Source organism: Bombina bombina, chromosome 6 (genome assembly GCF_027579735.1).
Source record: "Bombina bombina isolate aBomBom1 chromosome 6, aBomBom1.pri, whole genome shotgun sequence".
NCBI classification, from domain to species: Eukaryota; Metazoa; Chordata; class Amphibia; order Anura; family Bombinatoridae; genus Bombina; species Bombina bombina.
Window position 1 is genome coordinate 489,310,661 of NC_069504.1, and position 16,443 is coordinate 489,327,103.

Here is a 16,443-nt window from a genome sequence, read left to right on the forward strand (position 1 = left end):
GAATCTCCAAGCTTAAAAGAATTTATAAATAGCATGAACACGCTGATGACCATTGAGTTACTCAACATTAAACCATCGACTGAAAAGAGACTTATAGCTTTTTTCTCTAAATGGCTAATTATAATCAGGGAATGGCCACTAACGGCACAAATCCAATTTATCTCACCTATACAAAACTCTCCTGAGCTCATCTTACTTATACTAAAAAATGTTTTGCCACAACAATGGGGTTCAGTGCGACTGTAGGGACATTCATTTGGGCGGGAGGGGTGGGTTGGTGGGGACCCATTGGGAGAGAGGGGTGAGAGAGGTGGGGGTTTTTGTGTTTTTATTTTTTTATTTTTTTTACAGGGCTCGCACAGATAAGACAGTAATGAAAATAATTAATGTCATTTATGCCATCTAGAGACACATAGGCTACAGTTGGATTTTGATTGTAAGGCAATAATTGATTAGCTGATAATATTCGGAAGAATGATAAAATATTAGAGGTATAATATGTATTTGGATTTTTATGTATAATCTTGTAGGGCTGCGTCCCTGGACAAAAGATGGGTCACTGTTTTTTGTTCTATGTTGATGTATATGTGATTTTTGTTTTTGCAATAATGTGTATACAATAAAAACTTTAAAAAAAAAAAAGTGTTGTTTTCCATTTTTTCATCATATTTTATAAAAATAAATTATAGTAAATTATAAGATATGATGAAAATAATTGTATCTCTAAAAAGTCCATTTAATAGCGAGAAAAACGGTATATAATATGTGTGGGTACAGTAAATGAGTAAGAGGAAAATTACAGCTAAACACCGCAGAAATGTAAAAATAGCCCTGGTCCTTAAGGGTAAGGAATTGAAAAATGGCCTTGTCCTTAAGGGGTTAAATGAAAATGTAGGTATTTTACTTACGTGTCTAACATGCTTGGATCAGTGAAGACTGTGAAAAGATACTTATCCTGCAGCACTCCTAGAGAGACATAAAACATTTAACTCATCTACAATCCTTACTGTCTTGCCATTCCAAGTCCATTCATCTACACAACATCTGACAATTAGCAAGAGCTATCACCTAGAGCAAGGTTCCTCAAACATTTTCCCCCCAAGACTCAGTGAAATGATACCACATACCTTTGCAACCCTATTTTTATTCTTGGTCTGAAAATTTCTGAAATAATACACAAGATAGCTGCAATGTTTGGCAAACTGAGTAAAATGTGTGCACACTTTATACCTGATTGTAGTCAAAGTTGAAAGTGTTGTAAAATGAAATAACACACACAAACACGCTCATACAATACACACACTACACACACTCTCATATTACACACACACACACACGTCACAACCCAATAAGTATTGTATTGCAACCCAGTAATGGGTCCCGACCCGTAGTTCGAAGAACCATGACCTAGAGAACCCACTTCAGAGCCAACTGTACCTGATCTTACCCCTAACACGCCTAGAAGACACACTAAATCAGAAATTATTGTTAGTCACTAGAATATTACTCACCCATGGCCACAGGATCAGAGCTGAGACCTGGAGTGGCTACAATTATTTGCTCCAATGATTCACGATTTTCAAGCAACTTAAACACCTGAGAAACAGAAATTGAGGAACTATGGTAAATGGAATGTACTAATAATGTATGTACACATATGTGAGTGTAAAATTAGTGGGCAGGTCTTGTGATGGACAAAACCACAAAAACATTCCCCTTAAAATGATGGTAATTTCAAGTACTTGGTCTAGCATCAATTGACACATCAATAAAAATTGGAAGTATGGACCCTAGATAAAATAAGAACCTTGGAGAAATATTATTAATAGAACACAGTATATGACTCTCCAGGATGTTAGGACTACCCTTTATCACTAAATGGCAAATGGATTTTGCATATCAGTATATTTATTAGTTTGTATTCAATGGAAACTTTTTATGTGAAGGGCTGGTGTGTGGAGTTAGATGAGAATTTCTAAGGTTTGATAAGAGGTATCTATAGGAAGAAAATGCCTTTTTGAAATGTAAACATTAAATACTGATACAGACTGAAAACTTGAGATTCTTAGCTGTACATAATATGTTACATTTTCAAAAAAATTAAAATTAATATATAGTACTTAATTATTCATTACAAATTAATAATTATCGGTTCCTCAAATTATACAAATCATTTAAAAATATTATTAGCACATTTGATGGTTGTCAGCATTTCCTATAATATTTATATAAAATGTCACACTATTTATGAGCCTTAGAAATCAAATTAAAATTAATCTCTGGTCTATGTTGTTTTCCATTTTTCCATTTATTCATTGCTCTAAATAAAGCCATTTTGATTGGCAAACATTTTAATTGCACTATAGGCTACTATAGTGTGGTATCTTGTTGCATATTTGGGACAGAATTTTTTTCTTTTGTGATTCAGATAGAACATACAATTTTAATCAACTTTTAAATCTACATCTATTATCAAATTTGCTTCATTCTCTTGTTATTCTTTGCTGGAGGTACATTGGCAGCCTGCTGAACACATCTAGTTATCCAATCACAAGAGACATATGTGCAGGCACCAATAAGCTGCTAGCTCCCACTAGAGTAGGTTACATGCGTATTCTTTTTCAACAAGGAATACCAAAAGAAAAAAACACATTTGAAAATAGAAGTGAATTTAAAAAGCGCCTTAAAATGACATGCTGTGTCTAAATCCTGCAAGTTTAATTTTGACTTTCCTGTCTCTTTAATCCCATGGGACATCCTGTGTTGTGTAACCCTTCAGCTGTGGCCCTTAAATTCCTCGGTATCTCCTAAACAATCTTACTCATCGTTAGAGATGGCAGGAAGGACTTTCATACTAAATTTAAAATGTTTTCATTCTTTCCATAGCAATGGTAAGTGTAACAATAAGGTTTTATGTTAGCAGCCTATATCTTTTCGGTTTCAACGTAACTATTTTTTAATTTTAACCCCTTAACAATGACAAAGTACCCTTTTTTTGGCTATAATAGTGCGAGTTAAGCCACCAGTGGCGGTACCGTGCTACTACCCTCCTTCCCTCTAGCTGGCCACTTGAAATAGAAACTTTACAGAAATAAAGGGTAAGTTGCAGGTCCTTAAGGGGTTAAAAGTATTTTTTAACCCAGTGAAACAGAAATCATTGAAGAACACAATACAAGCCTTGTTTCACTGTCTCTTATTATGCAAATGTATGGGTTTCATTTCATATGTAAAGTCTGAAAAATAGATGCTCCTCTTCTGTGAAAACTGGTAAATCTTTAAGTGAACTTAAAAGGGTCTTAAAATAACATCATCTGAATTAGAGCTGCAACAACTAATCGGCATAATCGGTAATAATCGATTATGAAAATAGTTGTCAATGAATCTCATAATTGATTAGTTGGTTTGCAATTAGTTGGTCTGTGCACAGCACCAGCTGCTTTAGTCAAATGAACTCCTGCACATGGTATTGTGTTTTATGGTTATCCCATTAGCCTAAAGGACGTCTACAGATATTTTACTTTTCACTTTTTCAGGACACTATAAGTTTATAACTACTCCTGTTTTATGTGCAACCCAGAAATAAAAAAGGAGTCATAATTTGGATTGTTTATATTAATTCAGGTGATTTGGGACTATGCTTTTCATGATATAGTGCCAAGCTTGTTATTTACGCCTAGCCCTAGATTGATGGGAGTTGTTATATGAATTGATGGCACTATTACCTGTTTGCACAATTTTTAGCGGATCGCTTGCTATTGCCGATTATATATATCTGTTATTTTAAGAGTGGACTAGATATTTCCCCTCCTAACCTTATAGCTGGTTGTTTACCATTGCATATAGATATTCAATATATTTTTATGTCAGAATGAAGTCCAGGCTTACTTTAAGAGGCCCCATGCATTGGTGGAGAGCTAACAAAAAAATAGCCCACTTTAGTGAAATTGCAAAAACCCTACTTATGCATCTCAGGCACCTCAAAACCATCTGAGCGCCTCTTCTCTGTTGCAGGCAAAATAGCTTGCAAAAAAGAGAGCCAGCCTCAGCTAGGAGCATGTGGTCATGTTGACATTTTTGCATTTCAATGAAAAGTTTCTGAAAGAGTGAATAACAGAATGTTATAAACAGTGATAGTCTACCTATTACTAGTTCTACCTCCTTTCAAGCAGTTTGTGGTTTGTTTTGCTTAATTATAAAAAAAAAATTGGACAAACAGTTGTGTTTATATTTATAACACTCAGTATGTGGATTTTATTTTAAATATAGGAAAAATTCATTAATTTTTTATCCGATTTTGTCGATTAATTGAAAAAATAATCGGTTGATTAATTTATTATGAAAATAATCGTTAGTTGCAGCCCTAATCTGAATCAAGCAAGTTTAATTTAGACTTTCCTGTCCCTTTAATGCCCCTGAACTTCACCTCTTAAAACAGACCCTTCCCCTATTAATACACATTTTTGTTCTTCCTATGCTCATCAATATAAAGCAACCCCTGATTGCAGTTCTTCCCCCTTACAGCTTCCTCTCACTGAACTCCATGGTTGCTGCTTTGATAATGTTCTAACACAAAGGTTACTTTTACTAATAGCACATTTGCAGGCAGTATTTTAAATGGGAAACAAATACTTAATAATATTGTTGTAAGTCAAACAATCGTATAAACACGGATACAAACCCCTTTATTCAATCTTCCTCATACCGGAAAAGGTTTGTATTTAAGAATAGTTTGATGTAGGAATATTTGTATATTTGCACCAGTGAAATAAAGCAGCTTGGAGAGGGGGTAGGACCAAGTGTAAACAACAAATCTCTTATATACTTTAAGCAATATTTACATATTTGTATAGGTTGAACTTGATGGACTTCTGTCTTCTTTTAACCTTATCTACCCTGTTACTATGTTACAGCTTATAGATGCAACCTAAAGGAAGTTTATATAATTTTTAGTACTTTTGTATACACAGTACCACCAAAAAGATGGTACAGTATTGTAATCTGAAAGGTAATAATTGTTGCTTTAAATAAATGTCTTTCATGTAATTGGCAAGAGTCCATGAGCTAGTGACATATGGGATATACAATTCTACCAGGAGGGGCAAAGTTTCCCAAACCTCAAAATGCCTATAAATACACCCCTCACCACACCCACAATTCAGTTTTACAAACTTTGCCTCCTATGGAGGTGGTGAAGTAAGTTTGTGTTAAGATTTCTACGTTGATATGCGCTTCTCAGCATTGTTGAAGCCTGATTCCTCTCAGAGTACAGCGAATGTCAGAGGGACGTGAAGGGAGTATCACCTATTGAATACAATGATTTCTCTAACGGGGATCTTTTTCATGGGTTCTCTGTTATCGGTCGTAGAGATTCATCTCCTACCTCCCTTTTCAGATCGACGATATACGCTCAAATTTACCATTACCTCTACTAAGAACTGTTTTAGTACTGGTTTGGCTATCTGCTATATGTGGATGGGTGTCTTTTGGTAAGTATGTTTTCATTTACTTAAGACACTCAGCTATGGTTTGGCACTTTATGCAAATTATATAAAGTTCTAAATATATGTATTGTACTTATATTTGCCATGAGTCAGGTTCATGTATTTCCTTCTGCAGACTGTCAGTTTCATATTTGGGAATATAAACACTTTAAGAAATTTATTTCTTACCTGGGGTTTAGTCTTTCAATTTGACTACTTTTTGCATTTGCGGGTATTGGGCACGCGGGTGCGTCAAATGTTAGACTTTATTACGTCATTTTTGGCGCAAACTTTTTTGGCGCGGGAAATTACGTTTTTGACGCAACTTCGTCATTTCCGGCGTCATACGTGACGTCAAGACCTTTCACATGGCAGCGTCATTAGTGACGAAAGTGTGTCATTTCCGGTCATTTTTTTCTTCATTATTTCAATACCCCATTGTTGCTTTCCTTTCTATCAAGAGGCCTATGATTTTGCATTTTTTCCCATTCCTGAAACTGTCATTTAAGGAAATAGATAATTTTGCTTTATATGTTGTTTTTTCTCTTACATTGAGCAAGATGTCCCAATCTGATTCTGCCTCTGAAGTTTCTGCTGGAACATTGCTGCCTGACATGGGTTCTACAAAAGCTAAGTGCATTTGTTGTTAAATTGTAGAAATTATTCCACCAAATGTCATTTGTAATAGTTGTCATGATAAACTTTTACATGCAGATAGTGTTTCTATCAGTAATAGTACATTGCCAGTTGCAGTTCCTTCAACTTCTAATGTGCATGATATACCTGTAAATTTTAAAGAATTTGTTTCTGATTCTATTATGAAGGCTTTGTCTGCATTTCCACCTTCTAATAAACGTAAAAGGTCTTTTAAAACTTCTCATTTAGCTGATGAAATTTCAAATGACCAACAACATAATAATTCATCCTCTTCTGATGAGGATCTATCTGAATTTCGGTATAGCTTTTCAGCACAACAGGCTTAGGTGCTGCACGTCACCCAGGGACCACTGCCTAAGTCCCCAGTACATAAATCAAAGGAAAAGCAGGCAGGTGACAGCAGATGCAATATTCTTTTATTAAGGAGGTAAAAAAGGCAACGTTTCGGGATTAGTCTCCCTTATTCATGCCATACCTGATACAAACTAACAAGTGACTTATATACATGTGTACCACTAGGTGGCGCTCAAGTGTATTTAACTCTTTCTTATCAAACACTTAACTTACTCATAAGCTTACATTTATACATTTCCTATTCTGTATACATTGCAGTGTATCCATGATTAGTAAAATTACTAATTTCTTATCAAACTTTCACAACAGTTATGATTTACATCTTATCAATAATAATCATAGAAATACTGTAAGGTCCCAGTCTCTATTTAAACCTTTAGGCTCCAGACTCCCTAGTTCATATATCCAATATGCTTCTTTTTGCTTTAATAGAATTTCTCTATCCCCCCCTCTACGTGGAATATCAACTTTGTCAATTATTTGAAATTTCAATTGACTTATAGAGTGGTTTGCTTGTATAAAATGGGCAGCTAGAGGAGCTTTCACATTGCCAGTTCTAATATTGCTCTTATGTTCAATTATTCTTTCCTTAGCGGATCTGGTGGACTCCCCTATATAAACCCCCCCACATGGACATTTAATCATATATATTATGAAAGTGGTCAAGCATGTAAAATAACCTTTTATGTTATACTTTTTGCCAGTGTGAGGGTGATAAAAAACCGACCCTTTACTCATGTTACTACAACAGGAACACCCTAGACAGGGATAACAACCTGTATTTTTTGTAGTAATATACCTAGGTTTATTTTTGTTTTTAGTGCTAGGGCCAATGTCAGCTTTGACCAATTTATTTTGGATATTACTACTTCTTTTAAAAGCAGACATAGGAGGGCTCTGAAATTCTATAATAGATGGGTTACAATCAGATAAAATATTCCAGTGTTTCCTAATGATGCGCTGTATTTCATTACTCTGTGCATTATATTCTGTTACAAGGATAAGTCTATCTTTCTGATTGTTTTCCTTCTTTGCTCTATCCTTAGGGTGCAATAAATCTATTCTTGGAATTAATTTTACAGTCTCAATTTCTTTCGTTATTAGACTATTGGGATAACCCCTTTCCAGAAATCTCTCACCCATCTCAGTCAATCTCTTATTTAATGTTTTCTCATCTGAGACAATTTTGCGCACTCGCAACATTTGACTGTGGGGTAGAGACTTTAGGAGAGAAGGCGGATGAGCACTTTCAAAGCGCAAAAGACTATTTCGGTCAGTTTTTTTCTTAAATAAATCAGTTTTAAACTGATTGCCAAATTTCATTACTCTCACGTCCAGGAAATCAACCACCTCCTCACTCCAAGTCAATTTCAATTTTATATATCTTGTTGATGAATTTAAATCATCCACAAACCTTTTAAGGGTTCCAACGTCGCCCCACCAAATGCCGAAAATATCGTCAATATACCGCCACCAGGTGGCGCCATACTGAACAAATAATTCGTTACAAAAAACAAATTTTTCCTCAAAGAGGTTCATAAAAATATTTGCATAATTTGGGGCGACGTTAGAACCCATGGCAGTACCTTGGAGTTGGAGGAAATAGTCATCCTGAAAGAGAAAGTAATTCCCACATAGTATAATTGTCAGAAGCTGGATAAAAAAATCTATTTGTGCAGAGGTGTATTGAATGTCATTTCTTAATGTATTTTCTACAGCATCAATGCCACTTGAATGTTTTATATTAGTGTAGAGACTCTCTACATCTAAACTAAACATAATAAATTTACTACTAGGGAGATCTAAGGAGTCCAATTTGCATAAAAAATCATTAGTATCTTTAATGAAGGAACTGGAGCGTTCAACATAGGGCCGTAAGATCTTATCCAAAAATATTGAAATATTTGTAAAGACTGAATTGGTACTTGCAACAATAGGACGCCCTGGAGGGTTTTTAATGTCCTTATGTATTTTGGGTAAAACATACATTACAGGTGTATATGGATTATCTACCTGCAGAAAAGAAACAACATCTTTACCTATTATCCCTTTGTTTTCAGCCTTTAAAGTTATCATTTTAATTTCTTTTTGTAATTTAAATACAGGGTTATGATTAAGTTTCTTATATATTGCCTTATTATTCAATTGATTTTTAATTTCATCAATATAGGCCTTTTTATCTAACACCACTGTAGCTCCTCCCTTGTCCGCTCTTTTTAAAATAATTTCAGGGTGTCCCTGTAGATTCTTTAGGGCTAGATGATGGTCTACAGTCATATTATTACCCATCTGTTTAAAGGTGTTTCCATTTTTTCTGTATTTCTCCACTTTCGTTTGTAATTTTAAAATATCCCTCTGAACTAAAGTTGAAAAAGTCCCTATGCTGTGATTATTTACAATGGGGTTAAATTTACTTTTCTTTCTTAACCCAAGCTGTTTTAAATGGATCGTTGGATTCTCATTATTTAAATTCACATTTTCTGCCCAGTTCAAAGTTTTCAACTTTAAAGTTCTTATAAATCTATGCAGGTCTTTTTGCAACTGAAAAAAATTACAATTTTTTACTATAATTGAACATAAGAGCAATATTAGAACTGGCAATGTGAAAGCTCCTCTAGCTGCCCATTTTATACAAGCAAACCACTCTATAAGTCAATTGAAATTTCAAATAATTGACAAAGTTGATATTCCACGTAGAGGGGGGGATAGAGAAATTCTATTAAAGCAAAAAGAAGCATATTGGATATATGAACTAGGGAGTCTGGAGCCTAAAGGTTTAAATAGAGACTGGGACCTTACAGTATTTCTATGATTATTATTGATAAGATGTAAATCATAACTGTTGTGAAAGTTTGATAAGAAATTAGTAATTTTACTAATCATGGATACACTGCAATGTATACAGAATAGGAAATGTATAAATGTAAGCTTATGAGTAAGTTAAGTGTTTGATAAGAAAGAGTTAAATACACTTGAGCGCCACCTAGTGGTACACATGTATATAAGTCACTTGTTAGTTTGTATCAGGTATGGCATGAATAAGGGAGACTAATCCCGAAACGTTGCCTTTTTTACCTCCTTAATAAAAGAATATTGCATCTGCTGTCACCTGCCTGCTTTTCCTTTGATTTATGTACTGGGGACTTAGGCAGTGGTCCCTGGGTGACGTGCAGCACCTAAGCCTGTTGTGCTGAAAAGCTATACCGAAATTTATAGTGTTCCTGCCTGCTTTCGTGCACCTGGCTTTCAAAATGGAGGAGAAACAAGATACCTGTATTACATTTTCTTACTCTGAACTAGAAGCAGCGAGAATAACAACATTAACAAAAGGGTCAAGAGACTTTCTGAAGGTAGCTCCATCTGAACATACAACTCAGGAGTATGAAAAGTTGTCAAAAAAGAACCTGGCTTTTAACCTGCATGCAAACACCCTGGCGGAATATCACCGGGTTAAGCGAATCCCAAGGGGCCTGAGAATGGGAGCAAGACCTACCCTGATGAAGGAGAACCAAGATTACTGTAACCGCTTTGAACATATACTGAATAAATGTTCAATGGATATCATTGTGCTTACCGTAGAGTGCTTGAATAAAGAAATTGAAGAGCAGAATGTCAAACTGGCTGAAATGGAAAATAGCCTAAGAAAAAACTTACCAACAGCTGAGTTGGAGAAAATACTGCAAGATACCAATATGAAGATCGCTGAGCTGAAAAAGGTAATAGAGGAGAGGAAACGCACAAAATTTGCCCGAGATGAATCGGATTACTCCACTGGTAAAGTGTATAGATGGCGCTATGACCCAGAGGGCGCCCAACGGAGATACACGCCGCGCACCAGAAGACGTCAGAGCCATGGGCCGACGCTAAGCGGCAGCAGCACAGAATCACAGGATTCATCGCCAGGGGAGTCAGACCCAGACAGAGACGAGGTGGGCGCAAACATCGGCGGCAGCTCAAAGGAAACAAAGAAGGATACCAAAAAGAAGACAGCACGACCATTACGTCCAAGACGAGGACACTAAATGGGAACCACCATGATGATAAACAAGAAGAAGTCCGGTCACCAGGGGTAAGCAATGATGTTGAGACTGTCATACCAACATACACCCCACCAGAGACATACAAGAATAACGTCATTAACATTTCTAAACATGAACTCTCTATACCTGAACTGGAATTGTTAAATAAGGGTCTCTCTTTCTGCCCAGTAAAAAATTGTAATTTTTTTCAGTTGCAAAAAGACCTGCATAGATTTATAAGAACTTTAAAGTTGAAAACTTTGAACTGGGCAGAAAATGTGAATTTAAATAATGAGAATCCAACGATCCATTTAAAACAGCTTGGGTTAAGAAAGAAAAGTAAATTTAACCCCATTGTAAATAATCACAGCATAGGGACTTTTTCAACTTTAGTTCAGAGGGATATTTTAAAATTACAAACGAAAGTGGAGAAATACAGAAAAAATGGAAACACCTTTAAACAGATGGGTAATAATATGACTGTAGACCATCATCTAGCCCTAAAGAATCTACAGGGACACCCTGAAATTATTTTAAAAAGAGCGGACAAGGGAGGAGCTACAGTGGTGTTAGATAAAAAGGCCTATATTGATGAAATTAAAAATCAATTGAATAATAAGGCAATATATAAGAAACTTAATCATAACCCTGTATTTAAATTACAAAAAGAAATTAAAATGATAACTTTAAAGGCTGAAAACAAAGGGATAATAGGTAAAGATGTTGTTTCTTTTCTGCAGGTAGATAATCCATATACACCTGTAATGTATGTTTTACCCAAAATACATAAGGACATTAAAAACCCTCCAGGGCGTCCTATTGTTGCAAGTACCAATTCAGTCTTTACAAATATTTCAATATTTTTGGATAAGATCTTACGGCCCTATGTTGAACGCTCCAGTTCCTTCATTAAAGATACTAATGATTTTTTATGCAAATTGGACTCCTTAGATCTCCCTAGTAGTAAATTTATTATGTTTAGTTTAGATGTAGAGAGTCTCTACACTAATATAAAACATTCAAGTGGCATTGATGCTGTAGAAAATACATTAAGAAATGACATTCAATACACCTCTGCACAAATAGATTTTTTTATCCAGCTTCTGACAATTATACTATGTGGGAATTACTTTCTCTTTCAGGATGACTATTTCCTCCAACTCCAAGGTACTGCCATGGGTTCTAACGTCGCCCCAAATTATGCAAATATTTTTATGAACCTCTTTGAGGAAAAATTTGTTTTTTGTAACGAATTATTTGTTCAGTATGGCGCCACCTGGTGGCGGTATATTGACGATATTTTCGGCATTTGGTGGGGCGACGTTGGAACCCTTAAAAGGTTTGTGGATGATTTAAATTCATCAACAAGATATATAAAATTGAAATTGACTTGGAGTGAGGAGGTGGTTGATTTCCTGGACGTGAGAGTAATGAAATTTGGCAATCAGTTTAAAACTGATTTATTTAAGAAAAAAACTGACCGAAATAGTCTTTTGCGCTTTGAAAGTGCTCATCCGCCTTCTCTCCTAAAGTCTCTACCCCACAGTCAAATGTTGCGAGTGCGCAAAATTGTCTCAGATGAGAAAACATTAAATAAGAGATTGACTGAGATGGGTGAGAGATTTCTGGAAAGGGGTTATCCCAATAGTCTAATAACGAAAGAAATTGAGACTGTAAAATTAATTCCAAGAATAGATTTATTGCACCCTAAGGATAGAGCAAAGAAGGAAAACAATCAGAAAGATAGACTTATCCTTGTAACAGAATATAATGCACAGAGTAATGAAATACAGCGCATCATTAGGAAACACTGGAATATTTTATCTGATTGTAACCCATCTATTATAGAATTTCAGAGCCCTCCTATGTCTGCTTTTAAAAGAAGTAGTAATATCCAAAATAAATTGGTCAAAGCTGACATTGGCCCTAGCACTAAAAACAAAAATAAACCTAGGTATATTACTACAAAAAATACAGGTTGTTATCCCTGTCTAGGGTGTTCCTGTTGTAGTAACATGAGTAAAGGGTCGGTTTTTTATCACCCTCACACTGGCAAAAAGTATAACATAAAAGGTTATTTTACATGCTTGACCACTTTCATAATATATATGATTAAATGTCCATGTGGGGGGGTTTATATAGGGGAGTCCACCAGATCCGCTAAGGAAAGAATAATTGAACATAAGAGCAATATTAGAACTGGCAATGTGAAAGCTCCTCTAGCTGCCCATTTTATACAAGCAAACCACTCTATAAGTCAATTGAAATTTCAAATAATTGACAAAGTTGATATTCCACGTAGAGGGGGGGATAGAGAAATTCTATTAAAGCAAAAAGAAGCATATTGGATATATGAACTAGGGAGTCTGGAGCCTAAAGGTTTAAATAGAGACTGGGACCTTACAGTATTTCTATGATTATTATTGATAAGATGTAAATCATAACTGTTGTGAAAGTTTGATAAGAAATTAGTAATTTTACTAATCATGGATACACTGCAATGTATACAGAATAGGAAATGTATAAATGTAAGCTTATGAGTAAGTTAAGTGTTTGATAAGAAAGAGTTAAATACACTTGAGCGCCACCTAGTGGTACACATGTATATAAGTCACTTGTTAGTTTGTATCAGGTATGGCATGAATAAGGGAGACTAATCCCGAAACGTTGCCTTTTTTACCTCCTTAATAAAAGAATATTGCATCTGCTGTCACCTGCCTGCTTTTCCTTTGAGGATCTATCTGAAACAGAAGATCCTTCCTCAGATATTGACACTGACAAATCTACTTATTTATTTAAAATAGAGTATATGCGTTCTTTATTAAAAGAGGTGTTAATTACTTTGGATATTGAGGTAACCAGTCTTATTGACGTTCAGTCTAATAAACGTTTAAATGCTGTTTTTAAACCTCCTGTGGTTTCCCCAGGTGTTTTTCCCATTCCTGAAGCTATTTCTGATATGATTTCTAGGGAATGGAATAAGCCAGGTACTTCCTTTATTCCTTCTTCAAGGTTTAAGAGATTGTATCCTTTACCAGCAAAATCTATAGAGTTTTGGGAAAAGATCCCCAAAGTTGATGGGGCTATTTCTACTCTTGCTAAACGTACCACTATTCCTATGGAAGATAGCACTTCCTTTAAGGATCCTTTAGATAGGAAGCTTGAATCTTATCTAAGGAAGGCCTATTTATATTCAGGTCATCTTCTCAGACCTGCTATTTCTTTGGGTGATGTTGCGGCTGCATAAACTTTTTGGTTGGAAAATTTAGCGCAACATGAATTGGATTCTGACATATCTAGCATTGTTCGCTTACTGCAACATGCTAATCATTTTATTTGTGATGCCATTTTTGATATTATCAAAATTGATGTTAGATCCATGTTTTTAGCTGTATTAGCTAGAAGAGCTTTGTGGCTTAAATCTTGGAATGCTGATATGACATCTAAATCTAGATTACTATCTTTTTCTTTCCACGGTAATAATTTATTTGGTTCTCAGTTGGATTCTATTATTTCAACTATCATTGGAGGAAAAAGTTTTTTTGCCTCAGGATAAAAAAACCTAAGGGTAAATCTAAGGCTTCTAACCGTTTTCGTTCTTTTCGTCAGAATAAGGAACAAAAAACTCAATCCTCCTCCCAAGGAATCTGCTTCCAGTTGGAAGCCTTCCTCAAATTGGAATAAATCCAAGCCATTTAGGAAACCAAAGTCTGCCCCTAAGTCCGCATGAAGGTGCGGCCCTCATTCCAGCTCAGCTGGTAGGGGGCAGATTAAGGTTTTTCAAGGATTTTTTGATAAAATCTGTCCAAAATCATTGGATTCAGAGCATTGTCTCTCAAGGGTATCGAATAGGATTCAAAGTAAGACCTCCTGTGAGAAGATTTTTTCTCTCACGCATCCCTGTAAATCCAGTAAAAGCTCAGGCTTTTCTGAAGTGTGTGTTTCAGACCTGGAGTCTTCAGGGGTAATCATGCCAGTTCCTCCTCAGGAACAAGGTTTGGGGTTTTATTCAAACCTATTCATTGTACCAAAGAAAGAAAATTTGTTCAGACCAGTTCTGGATCTGAAAATTTTGAATCGTTATGTAAGAGTACCAACTTTCAAGATGGTGACTATAAGGACTATCTGCCTTTTGTTCAGCAAGGACATTATATGTCTACAATAGACTTGCAGGATGCTTACCTTCATATTCCGATTCATCCAGAACACTATCAGTTTCTGAGATTCTCTTTTCTAGACAAGCATTACCAATTTGTTGCTCTTCCATTTGGCCTAGCAACAGCTCCAAGAATCTTTTCAAAGGTTCTGGGTGCCCTACTATCTGTAATAAGAGAACAGGGTATTGCGGTGTTTCCTTATTTGGACGATATCTTGGTACTAGCTCAGTCTTTACATACTGCAGAATCTCACACAAATCAACTAGTGTTGTTTCTTCGGAAACATGGTTGGAGGATCAATTTACCAAAAAGTGTCTTGATTCCTCAGACAAGGGTCACCTTTTTAGGCTTCCAGATAGATTCAGTGTCCATGACTGTTTCTAACAGACAAGAGACGTTTAAAATTGGTCGCAGCATGTCGGCTCCTTCAGTCTCAGTCATTCCCTTCAGTGGCTATGTGCATGGAAGTTTTTAGGTCTCATGACTGCAGCATCGGACGCGATCCCCTTTGCTCGTTTTCACATGAGACCTCTACAGCTTTGTATGCTGAATCAATGGTGCAGGGATTATACAAAGATATCACAATTAATATCCTTGAATCCCAATATACGACACTCTCTGACATGGTGGATAGATCACCATCGTTTGGTTCAAGGGGCTTCTTTTGTTCGCCCAACGTGGACTGTGATCAGATACCTGTCCTGGTCCAGGGATGTTCCGGCGGAAGCAGTGGATGCACTGACACTTCCTTGGTGTTATCAACCTGCTTATATCTTCCCGCCTCTAGTTCTCCTTCCAAGAGTGATTTCCAAAATCATCATGGAACAGTCTTTTGTGTTGCTGGTGGCTCCAGCATGGCCACACAGGTTTTGGTATGCGGATCTGGTTCGGATGTCCAGTTGCCCGCCTTGGTCACTTCCGTTACGGCCGGACCACCTATCTCAAGGTCCGTTTTTCCATCAGGATCTCAAATCATTAAATTTGAAGGTATGGAAATTGAACGCTTAGTTCTAAGTCATAGAGGTTTCTCTGATTCAGTGATTAATACATTTCATGGTGTTCTTCTCATAAATTCTCCTGGCATTCTTTTAGAATTCCTAGAATTTTGCAGTTTCTTCAGGATGGTTTGGATAAGGTTTTGTCTGCAAGTTCCTTGAAAGGACAAATCTCCGCTCTTTCTGTTTTATTTCACAGAAAGATTGCTATACTTCCTGATATACACTGTTTTGTACAGGCTTTAGTTCGTATTAAGCCTGTCATTAAGTCATTTTTTTCCTCCTTGGAGTCTTAATTTGGTTCTGAGGGCTTTACAGGCTCCTCCATTTGAACCTATGCATTCTTTGGACATTATACTACTTTCTTGGAAAGTGTTGTTCCTTTTGGCTATCTCTTCTGAGCTATCTGCTCTTTCTTGTGAGTCTTCTTTTCTGATTTTTCATCAGGATAAGGCAGTTTTGCGGACTTATTTTCAATTTTTAACTAAGGTTGTGAATTCTAACAACATTAGTAGAGAAATTGTTGTCCCTTCTTTATGTCCTAATCCTAAGAATTCTTTGGAGAGATCCTTACATTCTTTGGATGTGGTAAGAGCTTTGAAATATTATGTGGAAGCTACTAAAAATTTCAGGAAGACTTCTAGTCTATTTGTTTTATTTTCTGGTCCTAGGAAAGGTCAGAAAGCTTCTGCTATTTCCTTGGCTTCTTGGTTGAAACTTTTGATTCATCAAGCTTATTTGGAGTCGGGTCAAACCCCGCCTCAGAGAATTACAGCTCATT

At 36.0% G+C, this 16,443-nt stretch overlaps 1 protein-coding gene across 1 annotated transcript in view; it reads right to left on the reverse strand.

Moving 5' to 3' along the window:
- Window positions 1-16,443, reverse strand: part of UBL7 (ubiquitin like 7) — a 122,259-nt gene that overhangs the window by 22,766 nt on the left and 83,050 nt on the right. The window contains exons 5-6 of the mRNA XM_053717333.1: window positions 1,512-1,596; window positions 909-966 (exon numbers count right to left, since the gene is read on the reverse strand). Coding sequence (XP_053573308.1) covers window positions 909-966; window positions 1,512-1,596 — 143 coding nt within the window. The remainder of the gene's footprint in view (window positions 1-908; window positions 967-1,511; window positions 1,597-16,443) is intronic.